The following is an 18703-nucleotide window of genomic DNA, read 5'->3' as shown; positions in this document are numbered from 1 at the left end:
GCACCAACATTTCCCATGTTTTTTTTAACCGCAGCCTATTTTGCCCCCGGTCCTCTTCAGGGCAGCACAAAGGTGGCAGCGCTATCCCCGAGGTCAGACGGCACAGCCACGACGGAGCGCCTTCTCACCACCAACCCGCCAGGCCGTCCGACGGAGTGGCCCTCCAGCCGGCCTCGGCCCCAGTGTTGGGTCTCCACCACCTCCCCTGCCTGGTGTCAGAGGTCAACCCAGAACTCCTGGCCTCTGGGGCCATCGTCTTGCCTGGTAGGTGACCTGCCGTGCCGTCTCTCGGGCGGCGGCTCTTCCTGGTGCCGGTGGGCCCGGGCTCGGATGTGACGTACTATGTGGGGAAGAGGTTCGCTGCTTGGGACACGCGCAGAGTGAGAGGTGACGCGTCTGTCGTTAGGCGTTAGTCATCGCAGTCTGTCTGTGCAGCTCCAGAGAGTGGTTTCAATGCGTCCTCTCGCGTTACATCTGATCCAGTCATTTAATCTGCCCCTGTTGTCCTCCGTTCGCTCAAAGTCCCGTTTCACTCCTGCTCCAACATGTGGCCCAGGCACCATATGGCGTGTGTACGGACATGAATCGACACAATGGCAAATGACTGTACTGTCCTCCGCATAGGGCTGTTTTATTGTCAGGCTTAAGGAGAGGGATATTTGGGTCCCAGCTGTGCAGTGTACTTGTGCTGTAAGATGAAGGGATGATATTACGCCACCTTAATGCCCCAAGGCAAGGACGTTTTTAAGTGGGGCTACAGCGCTAGTGCCAACCTAGCCTGTCCGATCCGTTAAGTGTCATCCCCTAAACTAGCCCCGAGCGCATCATCACCCAGAGTTTCACCCGGGTGATGTGGGCCGTCCTTCTCTGTGTTCCAGGAAACCAAGACCGCGGTGGGAGGTCCGTGCTGCAGGTGTGCACCCGGGGGAGGGTGTGGGCCGGGGAGAGCTGCACCGCCAAACACCTCACTCGTCTCCTGGGATACTACTATTCCACGCTTCGGTAAGTCACTGTGACAGATGGGGCTGGAGACGTGACCGCTGTGTGAAACTGGCGCGAGACTATAGTTCCAGGGGTCTGGCCGTTCACAGGCTCAGAATGGGGGGTTTTGTTTGTGGTTTCAGGAGAGCGAGGCAGGAGAATGGTGTTACCGTGCTGGTGGACACCCGGAGACAGCAGCCTAGTGCTGCCCTTTTCTCATCCCTGTCTGGACTCCAGGTAAGAGCCTCGTTTGGTCCTCACGGTCCCCGTGGTCCATGGATACCGCGTGTACACATTCCACCTTTCACCGACCAACTACATGAGCGGTGCACCGCATGCTAGCGAAGGTTGTGACCGCATCACCGCAACCAAGAGTTTGAACCCTGGTCGTAGTCTAGCTCATTGGCAATGTCACGCTGGGGCCACGCATGGGGTGAGCTCAGCTCCACGAGGGGGTGGTTTGCTGGGTCGGTGTCGGACGGGGTCGCCTTGCCGCGTCACGCTGTAGTGACCCCTTGTGCAGGGCCAGGCTCCTGTAAGCTCTTCAACCCTTACTTCCTGGTTGAGCAAGCCGAATGGCTGGGCAAGATTAATGGTGTTCAACTGAAAGAAAAAGGGGCCCTCAAGTCCATGTTACCGCATGGCTGGACAGCTGTGGGCAGGTGTTCCGATCCTTGTCGTGCCATACTGTCAGTAACTGTGTGGATGGAGACGACACGTCTCGACACTTGACCCTTTCACACTTTCTGGGGATTGGTTGAGACAGGGCAGGGGAGGCAAATTGGGTCAGAATTCCAAAATATGAAATAGGTTGCTATGTGGAGAAAATTACTCCATGTGAGCTTTCAACAGACAATTACAATGTCATCACCACCACCTCCTGAACAAACTAACCTCAAACTAACCTATGTCTCTTTCTGACTCTTTACAATGATTTTATTGCGTTAACAAATATTATATTATTATTATTCATACACAAAACTAGCACTTATAGCTTCTTTGCTATGGATCTTCCTCCAAAACCTGAGATGAAGTTTGATTTTGGTACGGGTTCGTTCATTTATTTCTGGTGACATCTGTTTTCAGTAGCGGGAAAATCTGTGTCTCACAGCAAATGGGGAGACCTAATCTTGTGTGTTTGTACAACCACACACACACACACGCACACACACACACACACACACACATGCAGGCATGAAGATTTGTGGCTGTTGGATGAGGCTGTATTGTCATCTTGGTCAGTTTTTTCCTACCACCCAATCATCTAAATTTGTGTTATTTTTTACTCAGGCATTATTACCAAATGCACTTTACTCCGTTCTGCTACTTGTGGACAAAGAGGCAACTATCAAGACCGAGAGAGAAATGACTACTATTCCGGTAAAGTGCAACATAATGATTTTCTGTGATGTTTGGTGTCAAGTGTTCCTGACTAGTCTTTTATCAAGGCTGGAGACACCTTGTTTCCTTAAAGTTCGGCAGACATTGTTTCTGAAATGTCTCCCCTCTCTGGAGTATATCTCGCATTCTGATGGTTTTCACAAACCTAACGGATAACAACACAATGTAACATCAGGAGATATACTCAAGTGGATTCTCGGCAACAACACAACATAACATCGGGAGGGATACTCCTTGTGGATTCTGAGACAAAGGGGTTGTTGTGTTAGGTTTGAGCTAGCAGCCTGTCTGCGTTACGTCCTTGACCTAAGTGGGAGTCTCAGTCAGACCGTGGATATTTTAGTGTGTGTGTGTGAGTGTGTATGTGTGTGTCAGTGGGAGTGCTCCACACAGGTGAGCGTGTTTAGCATGTTAGGTCATGGTGAGTTGAGAGTTGGGGTATCTGAGCTATTTAGGTCTGCATGAACCCACACGTCTAACTGGCGGAGAAGCAATCCTCCTTATTACCAGCCTAGCCTGACTGTACGCCCACCCCCCCACACACACACACACACACGTACTGAAAACACCCACAGCATCCATCCCACGCAGCCAGACACCTCTAATGAGATCAGGGTTCGGGAACACCCTCCAGTGAAGTGATTATCCTTGGGATTCTGTAGTAGTTTCCTACAGTGAAGTCCAGGGCATGTCTGTTCATATTGCAACATGTGGATGAAAGAGGCGATGAATCCTTGTCCTGATGAGACCTGCAGCAGAGCTATCTGCACGACAGAGAAATGCTTCTCCTGTAAGGTTTTTTTCTTTGTTATGTTCCTTTACTTTTCGTTATCAGGACCAGCTGTCACAATGTTTTGTACAGCGGATGGGGTGTTTTTTTGTTTTGGCCATGTTGCCAGGTTCCGTTGCTACCTGTGACCCAGGAAACTGGTTAACGGGTGACAGGTTTTGTCTGGTTTTTGTTCCAGCGAGGTGTGAGTTAACGTAAAGTTAGCCTGTGGGTAGTCACAGTTTGTGTAGCACAAGGTGCGGGATAGACCCTGAGAGAGTGTGTATGTGTGTGTGTGTGTGTGTGTGCCTGTCTCCCCATACAGACAGAGATCGTGACGTCTCTGAAGGCCCTATCGAAGCACATAGACCCCAGTCAGCTCACTAGAGACCTGGACGGCACCTTCCCCTACGACCACCACCACTGGATCAACTTCAGACAGGTGGGCCTCACAGCACCGCTGGTACCCAGCTGGCTAATGTCTGTCAAATCATGGCCAACCAGGGCGCACACATAGTTGCCCATAGTTGCCCATAGTTGCCCATAGTTGCCCATAGTTGCCCATAGTGTTTGGGGAAGAGTGGCATCTTTGACATTCAGATTGTGAAGCTTTTCTAACTGTTTTCCGAACTGTATCTTTTTGTAATATGTCCCTCTCTATCTGTTTCTTTCTCTCGGTGACTCTCTCTTTCTGTATCTCACTCTCCATCTCTCTTTCTCTCTCTGTTTATCCCTGTTTCTCTCCCTGTTTCTCTCTATCGCTGTTTCTCTATCTCTCTGTTTCTCTTTCTCCATATCTCTCTCTCTCTCTCTTTCTCATTATCTGTTTATCCCTGTTTCTCTCTCTCTCTCTCTGTTTCTCTCTATCGTTGTTTCTCTCTCTGATTCTCTATCTCTGTTTCTCTCTATTGCTCTGTTTCTCTATCTCTGTTTCTGTCTTTCTCTGTTTCTCTCTTTCTATTTCTCTAACTCTCTATTTATCTCTTTCTCTGTTTCTCCCTCTGTTTCTCTATCTCCCTGTTTCTCTCTCCCTCTGTTTCTCTATCTCCCTGTTTCTCTCTCTCTCTGTTTCTCTTTTTCTCTTGCTGTTTCTCTTTCTGTTTCTTTCTCTACATCCTTCTGTCACAGAAAATCGAGCCATTTGCCACAAGCTGCAGTGTTGCTCTCTCCTCTCTGAAGGCCTCCATCTCCACACTGAGCTCCAGCAGCAACATAGACAGCACTAAGGTGTGTGTGTATCTGTAATAAATATGTGTGTGTGTGTGTGTGTGGAAAGCGCTAAGGTCAAAGTGTTATGGCCCATGGCACCACTTTTAGACAACCAGTCAGTGTGTCTGGAGAAGTGATTGATGTGTCTGTGTTCAGTGTGTATGTTAGCTTATAACTGCTGTCCTGTTTGTCTTGGTTGTCCTACCTATAGATTAGCGAGGATTTTCTGTCCAACAAGCATATTGTATTATTGAAGAATGTGAAATATCTTAGTAGTGTGTTTGTGTGCACAATCACATTTAACTAACCTGGTGGTGTTGGAAAAACCTATCAAGGTTAATAAAACACAGCACCTTTTATCTTGAGGAGATATTTCCGCTGGGACCCACAACAACGAAAAAATATTTTGTCTTAGGGGTTAGGGTAATGTTTTGTCTTAGGATAATGTTGGGGTTAGGGGTTATAATTAGGGTTTGAGGTTAGTGGTTAAGTTTAGGTTTAATGTTATGTTTAGGGTTAAGGGTATGTTTTTGTTATTAAGTTTAGGATGACAGTTACAGGTTAAGGTAATTGTATTACGAATCGGATTGCTGATGTGTGTGTGTATGTGTGTGTGGTACAGGAGGTGTCTGAAGTGATGGAGCAGCAGAGACGTCTGATGGAGTGTGTATTGGAGGACACGCGGCTCAACAGACTGAGGCTGGAGGGGGGAACGGTTCTGGCTCGCATCAGGAAGGACGAGGCCTGTGAGAATGACAACTACAGGTGCAGTAACCATAGGAACAACATACACACTAATAATGGTACAATACCCATAGGAACAACAAACACTAATAAAGGTACTATACCCATAGGAACAACAAACACTAATAAAGGTACGGTACCCATAGGAACAACATACACTCTAATAAAGGTACTGTACCCATAGGAACAACATACATAGTAATAAATGTACTGTCACCATAGGAACAACATACATACTAATAAATGTAGTGTCACAATAGGAACAACATACACACTAATAAAGGTACTGTAACCATAGGAACAACACACACTAATAAAGGTACTGTAACCATAGGAACAACATACACACTAATAAAGGTACTGTAGCCATATGAACAACACACACACACACACACAAATAAAGATACTGTAACCATAGGAACAACATACACACTAATAAGGGTACTGTACCCATAGGAACAACACACCCACTAATAAAGGTACTGTAACCATAAGAACAACACACACACTAATAAAAGTTCTGTCACCATAGGAACAACACACACAGTAATAAATGTACTGTAACCATAGAAACAACACACACTAATAAAGGTACTGTAGCCATAGGAACAACATACACAATAATAAAGGTACTGTAACTATAGGAACAACACACACACTAATAAAGGGACTGTAGCCATGGGAACAACACACCCACTTATAAAGGTACTGTAGCCATGGGAACAACACACACACTAATAAAGATACTGTAACCATAGGAACAACACACCCACTAATAAAAGTACTGTTACCATAGGAACAACACACACCCTAATAAAGGTACTGTAACCATAGGAACAACACACACCCTAATAAAGGTACTATAACCATTGGGACTCTAACCAGGGACCTCCCTCCACACTGTTACTAGGGATGGAGATTTTAAAATCTCTGAGATTAAATGAAGAGAGGACTGTCTTGACAGAATACCTAACCTTCTCTAGTCTTTTATTTTTGCACCCACACTGATGTTGTCCCACTAGCCTTAGCCATAGCTGCATCTGTTGCCCGTCAGTTATTGCTGACCCATTCTGTTCTGTTGTCCAATCAGGGATGCCGTGGACATGGTGAATGCCCTGTACAACCAGGTGGACGAGGAGGTCCACAAACTGGTGATTCTATCTAACAAGTCTCTGAAACAACTAGAGAATCTACTAGAGGTCCGCAGGTTTGAGGAACAGACTGAACAGGTGGGCTGTTCACTACAATTACAACAATGGCTTGTATTCCGGTATTTCCTTATACGGTCCAGATCAGTGTTTTGCATGTAAAGGAATTCCCTGTTTGCTCTTAATCCTTCAGTCATGCAATGATCATCAAATGGGTAACAATGTAAATACTCATGTACATTGTATAATGAGCTTAATTCCCATGTCTCCTCTTTCCGTGTGTCCAGATCAAAGTGTGGTTCAGTGTGGAAGGAGAGAAGCACCTCTCTCCCCTGGACTCTCTTCCTCTCTCCTTGGCCACGGTCAAGAACATCAGGCAGAGTTTGGACCAGTTCTTTGAGGAGTCAGCTGTAAGTTTTCATAATCAAGTAAAATACATAATTACACCATTTATTGTTAATTTTAATTAAAATAGTACCACATGAAAGTCTCCTTTTTCCTTTTCCATTTCCTTGCATAATTTTTGCTTTCCTTTTCCATTTAAAGTGACTTGTGGTATTCTGCCTTTAAAACGACATAAGACTTCTTATGAACTCCATTTCCCATGATCCTCTCCTCTCTCTACATGCAGCATCAACAGAAGCAGGGTCTACAACTGGTGAGGCAGGCAGGGGAGGCTCTCCCTAGTTCAGCCCTGCTAGACTTCAAACAGCATCTGGGATGTATCTTGGGTAGATTGGAGAGGAGGAAGAACCAGCTAGACATCCTCACCAACCTTTACGAGTTCTACGACTCGGTAAACATGTTTTCAACCTCGACAAGTTCTTCAACTCAGTAAACATGCCTCCAACCTCGATAAGTTCTATGACTCAGTAAACATGCCTCCAACCTCGACGAGTTCTATGACTCAGTAAACATGCCTCCAACCTCGATAAGTTCTATGACTCAGTAAACATGCCTCCAACCTCGACGAGTTCTATGACTCAGTAAACATGCCTCCAACCTCGATAAGTTCTATGACTCAGTAAACATGCCTCCAACCTCGACGAGTTCTATGACTCAGTAAAAATGCCTCCAACCTCGATAAGTTCTACGATTTGGTAAACATGTCTCCAACATCAACAAGTTCTACGATTTGGTAAACATGTCTCCAACATCAACAAGTTCTACGATTTGGTAAACATGTCTCCAACATCAACAAGTTCTACGATTTGGTAAACATGTCTCCAACCTCGATAAGTTCTACGATTTGGTAAACATGTCTCCAACATCAACAAGTTCTATGATTTGGTAAACGTGTCTCCAACATCAACAAGTTCTACGATTTGGTAAACGTGTCTCCAACATCGACGAGTTCTATGACTCGGTAAACACCCTTTACAGGTTCTATGAAATATGTTTGTTTAGTACCGTTACATGTTTAAAACCATTAGAGACATGTGACATGTTTAAAACCGCTAAAGACACGTGACGTGTTTAAAACCATTAGAGATGCGTGACATTTTTAAAACCGTTAGAGATGCGTGATGTGTTTAAAACTGTTAGAGATGCGTGACGTGTTTAAAACCTTTAGAGATGTGTGACGTGTTTAAAATCGTTAGAGATCCGTGAAGTGTCTAAAACCGTTAGAGACACGTGATGTGTTTAAAACCGTTAGAGACATGCGACGTGTTTAAAACCGTTAGAGACATGCTACGTGTTTAAAACCGTTAGAGACATGCGACGTGTTTAAAACCGTTAGAGACATGCTACGTGTTTAAAAACCGTTAGAGACATGCGACGTGTTTAAAACCGTTAGAGACATGCGACGTGTTTAAAACCGTTAGAGACATGCTACGTGTTTAAAACCGTTAGAGACATGCGACGTGTTTAAAACCGTTAGAGACATGCGACGTGTTTAAAACCGTTAGAGACATGCTACGTGTTTAAAACCGTTAGAGACATGCGACGTGTTTAAAACCGTTAGAGACATGCGACGTGTTTAAAACCGTTAGAGACATGCGACGTGTTTAAAACCGTTAGAGACATGCGACGTGTTTAAAACCGTTAGAGACATGCGACGTGTTTAAAACCGTTAGAGACATGCGACGTGTTTAAAACCGTTAGAGACATGCTACGTGTTTAAAACCGTTAGAGACATGCGACGTGTTTAAAACCGTTAGAGACATGCTACGTGTTTAAAACCGTTAGAGACATGCGACGTGTTTAAAACCGTTAGAGACATGCGACGTGTTTAAAACCGTTAGAGACATGCTACGTGTTTAAAACCGTTAGAGACATGCGACGTGTTTAAAACCGTTAGAGACATGCGACGTGTTTAAAACCGTTAGAGACATGCGACGTGTTTAAAACCGTTAGAGACATGCGACGTGTTTAAAACCGTTAGAGACATGCGACGTGTTTAAAACCGTTAGAGACATGCGACGTGTTTAAAACCGTTAGAGACATGCTACGTGTTTAAAACCGTTAGAGACATGCGACGTGTTTAAAACCGTTAGAGACATGCGACGTGTTTAAAAACCGTTAGAGACATGCTACGTGTTTAAAACCGTTAGAGACATGCGACGTGTTTAAAACCGTTAGAGACATGCGACGTGTTTAAAACCGTTAGAGACATGCGACGTGTTTAAAACCGTTAGAGACATGCGACGTGTTTAAAACCGTTAGAGACATGCGACGTGTTTAAAACCGTTAGAGACATGCGACGTGTTTAAAACCGTTAGAGACATGCTACGTGTTTAAAACCGTTAGAGACATGCGACGTGTTTAAAACCGTTAGAGACATGCTACGTGTTTAAAACCGTTAGAGACATGCGACGTGTTTAAAACCGTTAGAGACATGCGACGTGTTTAAAACCGTTAGAGACATGCTACGTGTTTAAAACCGTTAGAGACATGCGACGTGTTTAAAACCGTTAGAGACATGCGACGTGTTTAAAACCGTTAGAGACATGCGACGTGTTTAAAACCGTTAGAGACATGCGACGTGTTTAAAACCGTTAGAGACATGCGACGTGTATCTCTGCCAGGCTGACCGTTCGACCCCCCCCCCCCCCCCCCCCCCCCCCGCAGGCGGACCAGTGGATGGAACACTGCCAGGACTACTTCCGTCAGCTGAACCTGGAGAGCAGCGGCGTAAGCCTGCCTCCAGCTGTGCTCCAGATCCTCCGGGACTACTATGCCGAGGCCTCCAAGTTCTCCCTGGACAACTTCAGCACCCTCAACAACATGGTGCTGTCTCTGGACAGGTACACTGTCCCATGGTCTGTACCGGCCTGGGTTCCGGAGTGAGCCCATCCACTTCCTATGTTTACATCTTCCCCCAACACTCCTTCTTGCCTCTGACCTCCTTCTGCCTGTCTGAACAGCCCCCGGCAGACCCAGCATTGGAACCAGCTGTGGACCAGGTGTCAGCAGACCAGGAATCAGCTGGAGGAAATCCTGGCCCAGGCTTCGGCAGCAGCCACGGCAGCCTCTAGCTCCGCGGCCAGCGGAGATGGAACCGCAGACGCCCCAGACACTGCCGACAGACGGACCGCCGACGGAGACGGGGCGCAGCACACGCTGGGTTCCGTCTCTGGGAACCCGCCGGTTTCACCTGGGCTTCCCACTCACGGGTCACGGGACACGTCGTCATCTCTGGAGTCCGAGGAGGACACCAGGTCCCACTCGGAGGGGCCGTTCTCCTCCAATAACAACAACAACAAGAGCCCTTCCTCCACGCGCTCTTTGACCTCCCCCTCCCTGTTCCCTTTCCCCCCGGAGGGAGACCTCCTCCTCCCTACGCTGCTGCAGAGCCCCTCTGTGTTCGACGACACTGACAGCGACTGCACTGTGGACTCCCTGGGGGCTACGTCCTGCCGCTCCGAGCCCGTGCTCTCCTCGGTGACAACACGCCACCACCACCACCACCACCACCATCGCAAGCAGCCCCTCAAGAAGATCATGAAGAAGACATCAAGCTACGAGGTGTCGGCGGCAGGGGACGGCTGCGGCGGCCAGCCAGGCAGCCACGGTGACACCGGCCACCTGCAGGGCTACACCGGTGTGTACATAAAGGGGCTGGAGGTGGCCAACAACGTGGCGGTGGAGAAGAAGCTGCAGCGGCCCGACTTGGTGAGCCCGGCGCTGGGCCGCAGTCGCAGCATGTCCTCCCCCACCAGACACCCGGAGGCAGAGGGGAGGAAGCAGAGCAGGTGAGAGGAAAGCAGCATGGCGTAAATGAGCCGCATTAGATTGTCCCCATCCCAAATGGCACACTACGAATTCAGGATTCTAAGCACCCGGTTTTAGAAGGATCAGTTGAACAGTAGAGTAGACGCTGGCATCCTAGCAACAGAATCCAGATTGAATCTTGTTCAGGAACCGTTGTTTGTTAATTGAATGTCTGTAATCCTCCCTGTTCCACAGTAAAGTGCAGCACATCATGGATGAGATGATCTCCACAGAGAGGGAATATGTTCGTTCCCTCAGCTATGTCATTGAGCACTACTTCCCAGAGATGGAGCGTCCGGACCTCCCCCAGGACCTGCGTGGGAAACGGAGCATCATCTTCGGCAACATGGAGAAGCTGTGTGACTTCCACTGCCAGTACTTTGTGAAAGAGCTTGAGGCCTCTGCCCACTCTCCCTTGTCCATCAGTAGCTGCTTTCTCAGACACGTGAGTCCTTACCAGACAAATAATCAGACAAAGAGACACAGACAGACCGGTTCTAGTCAAAAGAAGTGCACTTTATTGGAAATGTATGTCCCTTCTAGACAGACAGGCTAGAAGGGACATACCCCCCCCCCCCCAACCTCTCTGACATGGCCATCTTTTACATTTTCATGTAAATGCTTCTCAGCTGTGTCTCTCCCTCAGATAGATTTCATGTATTGTCCTCATACTAGAGCAACTAGAAGAGGTTCTGCCCCAAAGTTTATTTAAGTAACTAGTGCTATAATGACAAGTGAACGAGGCCCTTCATCAGATCTCTCTGTCAGATATCTGGTCATAGATCTTGGGGAGTGTATAGATTGAAGGGTCAGTGGTACGGAAGCATAACAAGGCGAATGATAGAGAGATAGTGTCACAGCGCCCTGGGGATGTGAACTAACACACTAAAGCACACAAACCCAGTGACCTATTTCCAGCTGGATGATCTGGTCTACAATTTAAACTCTTGTCATTGACTTTCATTTCTACATGGATTACACTCTTGTCATGCACTCTTTCTGACAGTTGACTTCTTTATGGGAAAAATCTGGGACTGATAAATATCTGAGAACAATACATAGACTTATTTTTAAATGCAAGATTGCCCTTTAAAACAAAAAGTTTTTCCTTTTAAAGAATGGCACGATTAGTCACCTTACTGAAATCTAAACCAATCTAAAATATAACCCCAATATGAATGTTTTAGTCAAAATCAAATGGTATCCTAATGACTGGTTGAGGGAATTCAGGCAAATTTATTTACCGTTTCTTGTCAGTTAAACAGGCACAGAGAACTGCATTCTAAATGGCACCCTATTCTCAAAATAGAACCCTAGAGGGAAATAAGGTAGTAGGAGCTCAGTGTGGGTCACCTCCTCTGTTTGTACCTTTGACTGCAGACAGTGAATTCGTGTTATTCTTGTGTGCAGGAGGATCAGTTTGGAATGTACGCCCTCTACAGCAAGAACAAACCCCAGTCTGACGCTCTGCTCACCAGCCATGGGAACGAGTTCTTCAAGGTGCGTCTGGGAACAGTTCTGGTAACCGGCGTTCTAAGAACAGATTTCACTTGCGCCAGCGGTGGTTTTATATCCCAGTGAGAACAAGGCCCTTGTGGCCTTGTGTTCTTCTCTACCCCATGCTGCTTGTTAGAGGCTTAACCTCCAGCCTGAGTTGGCTTAGCAAGGGACCAGTCAGTCACTAGTAAACACAAGTGTGTTTACTAGTGACTGACCACCCCTCTGTCTGTCTGTTTCTCCATCTGTCTGTCTGTCTTTTCAACTGTCTGTCCGTTTTTCCAACTGTCTGTCTGTTTGTCTCTCTCTCCACCTGTCTGTCTCTCCACCTGTCTGTATCCTAATCTCTACCCTCTCCGTCTCCCAAGAACAAGCAGGTGGAGCTGGGAGATAAGATGGACCTGGCCTCCTACCTGCTGAAGCCCATCCAGAGGATGTCTAAGTATGCCCTGCTGCTGAAGGACCTGATCAAGGAGTGTGGCCAGTCCCAGGAACAAGAGCTCTCTGACCTCCGCACTGCAGAGGAGATGGTCAAGTTCCAGCTGCGCCATGGCAACGACCTGCTGGCCATGGACGCCATCCGAGGCTGTGATGTAAGTAGCAAGGGAGGGAAGGAGATAAAGGGAGATGGAGACATAGAGAACGATAGAGATCCAGTGATGTAGGGATGTGCAGTCAGCAGAGACACTGACATCACGTTTCCTCTGGCCTCTTCTGGTCTCCTTTCCTGTGCAGGTGAACCTGAAGGAACAAGGTCAGCTGAGATGCCAGGACGAGTTCATCGTGTGGTGCGGACGGAAGAAGTACCTCCGCCACGTGTTCCTGTTCGAAGACCTCATCCTCTTTAGCAAAACCAAAAAGATTGAGGGAGGATATGATGTCTACATCTACAAGCAGTCGTATAAGGTAGGAACCGATGCGCCGCCCATGGATACGTCCCAAACCGCCCCCTATTCCCTGTGTAGTTCTCTACTTCTGACCCCAGCCACATGGGCCAAGGTCACTGAAAGGGCACGGCCCAGGGTAAAGGGAGCCGTGTTGTCCCATAACGTTGAGTGTTCCTGCCTCCCCATCCAGACGGCTGAGATAGGGATGACGGAGAGCGTGGGCGACAGCGGGCTGCGTTTTGAGATCTGGTTCCGGAGGAGGAAGTCCCAGGACACCTTCATCCTTCAGGCTAGCTCCGGCGAGGTCAAGGCTGTGTGGACTGCCATAATCGGCAAGATCCTCTGGAGACAGGCGCTACGGAACAGGGGTGAGGAACTCCCGTCACCAGTAGGTCATGTCTGAGCTTTCACTGGTACTCTTTATCTCCATGTTGTACTGCTCGTTAAGGGGTGGTTTTTGTGTTTATCAGTGAACTGTCATGTGGGTCTTTGTCCTCTTCCTGGGTCAAAACTGGTTTGTTCTTTTAACTGCAGAGTTACGTTTGAAAGAGATGGTTTCCATGGGGATCGGCAGCAAGCCTTTCATGGATATCAAACCTAGCGAGGCTGCTATTAGTGACAGAGCCATTGACTACATCAAGGCGTCAGGTGAGAAATAACTCCCTATCTCTCGCTCAAAAACTCACAGACTCTCTCCTTCAATCTCTCTTGTTCCTTCTCTCTCTGTTTCTCTTCCTGTCTGTTTGGTGTATTTTAAGGGAAGCAAAAAATAGACAAGCTCCTCCAAAAACTGTGTTCTTAAAAAGTAATCTCCAAAGGCCCTCACCCTGACTTAGACATTCCACCATCCATCCTAATGAGGTGTGGAGCAGGTCGTTTGGGGAGGGGACTGCTCTAACACAGCAAATTATGTGTTTACGAAGTGGCAATATTCAGATGGGAGGATATTTCTCCTAGATAGTCATGATAGTACGTTGGCCACATTCAAACCCTAGTTGAGTGTTGCCCGGAAAAAGACTCTCAGACATCTGACATCAGGGATAGGGGTGCCTTGTCACGTTCAATGAAGCAAAAAGCTACATCACAACAGCATCTCAGGGCACCTTGTCTTTGTTCATCTTTATATTTTATTTCCCCCGAATTATGTGATGGTTTGTCAGGACTTTTGTTGGTGGGTGTGTTTAAGTTATCAAAGGATTTGGAAGTTAACACACCAGATGGAATCGATGCCATAGAGGCTTTTCCGGTCAACATTCCAGTGCAGACGCCTTAACCAAAGGAGACTAATTTGCTACCATTCACAATTATATTTCTCGTCTTCCATGGAACAACCTGCAAGAAATAACATCACACCTTAATGAATGACTGGTTAGCTGCAGCAAGAATTCCAAGACTTTGCTCCATAAGAGTGCATCTCCGTCTGACTGTCTCTCTCTGTCTGTCTGACTGTCTCTCTCTCCATCTGACTCTCTCTCTTTTGTCTGACTGTGCATTGTGTCTATCTCACTTTGTCTGTCTCGTGTGTCTGTCTCTCTCCATCTGACTATCTCTGTCTGTCTGTCTGTCTCTCTCTGTCTGACTGTCCAGTGTGTCTGTCTCTCTTTATCTGACTGTCCAGTGTGTCTGTCTCTCCATCTGTCTGTCTCTCTTTATCTGACTGTCCAGTGTGTCTGTGTCTCTCAGCAGAGTCAAGGACGAGGGCCTCCATCGCGGTTTCCTCCTTCGATCACTCCACGCCCTTTAAGCGCCCCCACTCCACCATCTCCAACAGCAGCACCTCCTCTTCCTCTTCACAGTCCTCCTCCTCCCTGCTGGGGTCCCTCAACCTGCACCTGTACCCCTCGCCTTCCCATCTTCACCCTCACCAGCACTCCTACCCCATGGGCAGTATGCCCTCCTTCGGCCACTGGCCCTACGACTGTATCCTGGAGGACGAGCAGGAACATGATACAGGGAGTCAACCCTCTATGAGTGAGTGATAGGCAGGCGGCCTCTGAATTATCTCCATGGGTGTGTCCGAAATGGCACCCTGTTCCCGGTTTAACGCCCGACACACTGCTCTGGATAGGAGGGTGCAAATAACCAAGATGCGCACCAACAGATTCAGATGTGTCAAAGGGTGGTCGTGCCACCGGGTCTGATCCTGGTCTTTTCTGTGACAGTTACAGAAAGTTCCGGAGAGACCTCATCCCAGTGCACCTCCAGTGACAGTGGCACGGGCCAGAGTACCCTCAGCCTCCCCATCCCGGTCCACGGCCGGACCCCAATCGCCAGCGACGCCTTCTCCCGAGACTCAGCCTCTTCCTTCCTGTTTTCGGCCACACCCCCTGGGCCCTCCCTGATGTCCCCTCCCCCAGATGAGTTCCCTAAGGACCAGGACCTCCAAGCCCAGGACAACACCTTCATCACAGCAGTAAGTGGCGTGCTCCCTTTGTTTCACACCGTTCCATTCATTTCATTCCATTAACCGTCCTCCCCTCACTAGCCTCAGCTGGCGAAGAGTTACATGGCAGTCAGCCATTGGCTCTTCCCGGTTATTCTCTCTTTACCATTTTGTGTGTTTTGTTTTTGCCAGAGCAAGACCTCTCACGTAACAATAGGCCTCTCTACATTGGTCTGACTTACAGAGAGAAAGGGCTTTTAGCTCAGTAAGTAATGGGGTTTTTCCAGAGTGGACGTTGTCCATTTTGTTTTGTGTTCCCAGTGTTCCCTCATTAACAACTGTTGGGATCCTTGCCTCCGTTTCCATAATACTAATCTGAGTGAAAACATGCCTGTGTGTGCTTGTGTGTGTACGCATGTGTGTGTGCATGTGTGTGTGCTTGTGTGTTTAAGCATGTGTGTGTGCGCATGTGTGTGTATGTGTGTAAGCATGTGTATGTGTATGTGTGCCTGCTTGCATGGATGCATGGCAGTGTCCTACTGGGGTAAAAGGGGTGTCATGTTGGGCGAGGACTAATACTGGTTAGTGACCATGTGTCCTAGTGAAGGCTGATTAGTGGGTTGTGACCATGTGATTGTGTCCTAGTGATGGCTGATTGGTTGGTAGTGACCATGTGACTGTGTCTTAGTGACGGCTGATTGGTTGGTAGTGACCATGTGACTGTGTCCTAGTGACGGCTGATTGGTTGGTAGTGAACATGACTGTGTCCTAGTGATGGCTGATTGGTTGGTAGTGACCATGTGACTGTGTCCTAGTGACGGCTCATTGGTTGTTAGTGACCTTGTGACTGTGTCCAAGTGACAGCTGATTGGTTGTTAGTGACCACATGACTGTCCTAGTGACGACTGATTGGTTGCTAGTGACCATGTGATTGGCTTTTTCTTTTTAGCTTTTTAGTCTGTCTCAAGCTCCTCTGTGTCCTTATGGCATGTGTGGTATAGCACAAGTGTTACCTATACATTATGCTTAAGACGATGCATGCCTGTTGATAGGTTCACCTGGTATTTGTTTCTTAGCAGCTAGGGGGCAGCAATTCCCATGTAATAGGTGCAACATGCAGGCCAACCATACTGATGGCATGCTGTACCAGAGTATTAATTCAGGGTTCTGTTTTGTATCAGCTGAATGGACTGATGTGTAAGGAGCATGATCAGCAGTAGTTCTCATGTACATTTGACCATTGACAAAGTTGTTTGTTGCTAAATCACTGACTGTGTTCGTTCTAGCTGTGAGCCCACTGCACTGAGAGCTGCTGTACCAGTGGACCAGCAGGGTCATTACAGCCACATGCACTGTGATGGCTTTACATGGAAACAGAGGTTTTCCTAATGGATACTGCGGTCTACCTGCTGTCACTGCTGTGTTTTCACCGGACACTCTGCTGAGAGATGGACTCAGTTCTTCCTGCTTGCCACTAAAACCACTCAGTGAAGTCTCAGAGGTCATCTGTGGAGGTCCAGAAGGGGGTGGACTCTGTTTGGAGCACTAACAACACACTCTGACAACAACAGACGCACAACAGACGCTGTGACGACAACAGCAACATTGATACGCCGATGACGACAGGAACAGACACACTATTATCCACTCTGCCAACACAGACACACTCTGAAAGCAACAGACACACAACAGACACTCACAGTTGACTCTGATGAGTGATTGATGTTTGGTGAAAAGAATTAAACAGTTAAAGTGCAGAGACTGACAGCCTTTTTGGCAATTCATAGGGATGTGGTTGAAAATTGGACATTGCTATATATGCAGTAAAAATGAAATGTGTCACAAATACTGGTACGTCATGATTTGAATGTATATTTGTTTCGATTACCTAGATATGTACCACTGTTTATATTGCAGATGAGTTATTGTTTTTTACTATATTTTTCAAGGAAGCAAAGAAATGGAAAGTCCACCGTCAACATCAAGACAGTTGTGGTGATTCGTTCACGGCTGTTGCGTTAAGTACAAGCAAAATGTCCCTGTCTTTACTTATCACTTCCAGTGCTATGTGAATTGTCTGTTTTTACAGTGTTGAATGTAATATTAAAATGTTCTTTCATGTCTAGCACCACAACATTATTCATCATGCTTTTTTTCTGTTGCCTAATAGAACTTACTTTGCCTCAATGCAAGAACAAAGCGCTTAATGTAAGCAGCTCTGGATGACAGTTTTTGCTAAATGACCTGAATGGAAAAGGTAATCAGGGCTTTACATCCAACTGTCAATAGGCAGGCCCACACTACGTACCGACATATTACTGTTCTCAACTATACAGCCACATATATCCTGTCATTAACCACAAACAGAGCCCTGCGAACACAAATGCGCACAGATAGTGTGAGATAGATGATAAAAAGTGAACTGATACTTGTTGAAATAGAAAATACAGAACTGTGGAGGAAATGGTATGGGAAAATTGGTTTTCTTAACATTTCAGAAGTCTCACTTCAGTTGCATGACACATTGTGACTCCGTTTTTGACCAGCATCTATCGGGGTCTGTTCGCTACGAATCTACGATTCACACTGTGTTTGACCACAAGTCTGTGTGTGTGTGTAGCAAATTTTTCAAAACAGTCTTTTAAGATTCTCTAAACTGTAAGGGCAATCGTCACAACTGTTTCATGGGACATCACAACTCTAAGGCATGTCTGCAAAATGTAGTAATTCACACAAAATATTTTATTCATGCTTCAAAAGCTAGTTATTGTGTCCGTAAATTGGCCAGTGCCACCAAAATTAAACGTTTTTTTTGTCATCGTTTGAGCCGCACTAATCAAAATGTTTAGATGTTTTTTCACCATGGCAGTCAACACTGGAAATATTTGTTATATATACATTTCTGTTTTGTTTTGCTTTTTTGTTGACACTGACTGCTTACTGTACTACACAATGATGTCCGTTTTGTCCATCTGAATGCTATTGTGTATCACCCTGAGCTGTTTAGATACCAGTTTCAACAGTTGGTAAAGGTTTACTGGGCAAAGGCAATGCTGTAAAGTACTGTTGTCCACAGAAAAAGATTATGCACATTTGTATATAGACCGTACATTTTGCAATGTGTTACATGTGAACAGAAAATGTTTAGATAGTTCTTAGATATGAAGTCATAGATAGAAGAAACCCAAAATGGCATCCATGAAAACAAAAAAACTGCAACAACAATGAAAAAACCTGCGGTAGTTCTGTAAAAAACAAAACAATGAATTGTACATCCACACATTATATTACACTGCATGTTCCCATCTTCTTGTTGGTCTGGCAAGAGGTTTTGGTCAACATCACATTTAATGTTTTCCCATGTAATGCACTAGGGGGAAAATCTCCTAGCGATTCCTATTTCATTACAATGTCACCTGAGAGGTAATTCGCCAGACATCACAAACATTCCATGTCATACATATATTTA

At 46.6% G+C, this 18703-nt stretch overlaps 1 protein-coding gene across 4 annotated transcripts in view; it reads left to right on the top strand.

The window, feature by feature from the left end:
• zgc:158766 (uncharacterized protein LOC100009641 homolog) overlaps positions 1-17368 on the top strand; it is a 42763-nt gene extending 25395 nt beyond the window's left edge. For 2 of the 4 annotated variants that reach the window (XM_034288909.1, XM_010884449.4), the window contains 22 exons: positions 61-264; positions 879-1002; positions 1125-1218; positions 2272-2361; positions 3477-3593; positions 4280-4378; positions 4983-5125; positions 6195-6333; positions 6540-6662; positions 6884-7048; positions 9325-9500; positions 9621-10448; positions 10663-10912; positions 11878-11967; positions 12333-12557; positions 12700-12870; positions 13042-13219; positions 13386-13499; positions 14535-14822; positions 15014-15264; positions 15427-15499; positions 16521-17368. In XM_034288909.1, coding sequence (XP_034144800.1) covers positions 61-264; positions 879-1002; positions 1125-1218; positions 2272-2361; positions 3477-3593; positions 4280-4378; positions 4983-5125; positions 6195-6333; positions 6540-6662; positions 6884-7048; positions 9325-9500; positions 9621-10448; positions 10663-10912; positions 11878-11967; positions 12333-12557; positions 12700-12870; positions 13042-13219; positions 13386-13499; positions 14535-14822; positions 15014-15264; positions 15427-15471 — 3914 coding nt within the window. In that variant the 3' untranslated portion in view covers positions 15472-15499; positions 16521-17368. The remainder of the gene's footprint in view (positions 1-60; positions 265-878; positions 1003-1124; positions 1219-2271; positions 2362-3476; positions 3594-4279; positions 4379-4982; positions 5126-6194; positions 6334-6539; positions 6663-6883; positions 7049-9324; positions 9501-9620; positions 10449-10662; positions 10913-11877; positions 11968-12332; positions 12558-12699; positions 12871-13041; positions 13220-13385; positions 13500-14534; positions 14823-15013; positions 15265-15426; positions 15500-16520) is intronic. The other 2 variants (XM_010884450.4, XM_010884452.4) reach the window with 2 other exon arrangements.
• Positions 17369-18703: the final 1335 nt, after the last annotated feature.

The sequence above is a fragment of the Esox lucius genome, chromosome 20 (genome assembly GCF_011004845.1).
Source record: "Esox lucius isolate fEsoLuc1 chromosome 20, fEsoLuc1.pri, whole genome shotgun sequence".
Taxonomy (NCBI): domain Eukaryota; kingdom Metazoa; phylum Chordata; class Actinopteri; order Esociformes; family Esocidae; genus Esox; species Esox lucius.
The sequence above is the reverse complement of the archived record's forward strand: the minus strand, read 5'-3'. Positions and strand labels throughout refer to the sequence as shown.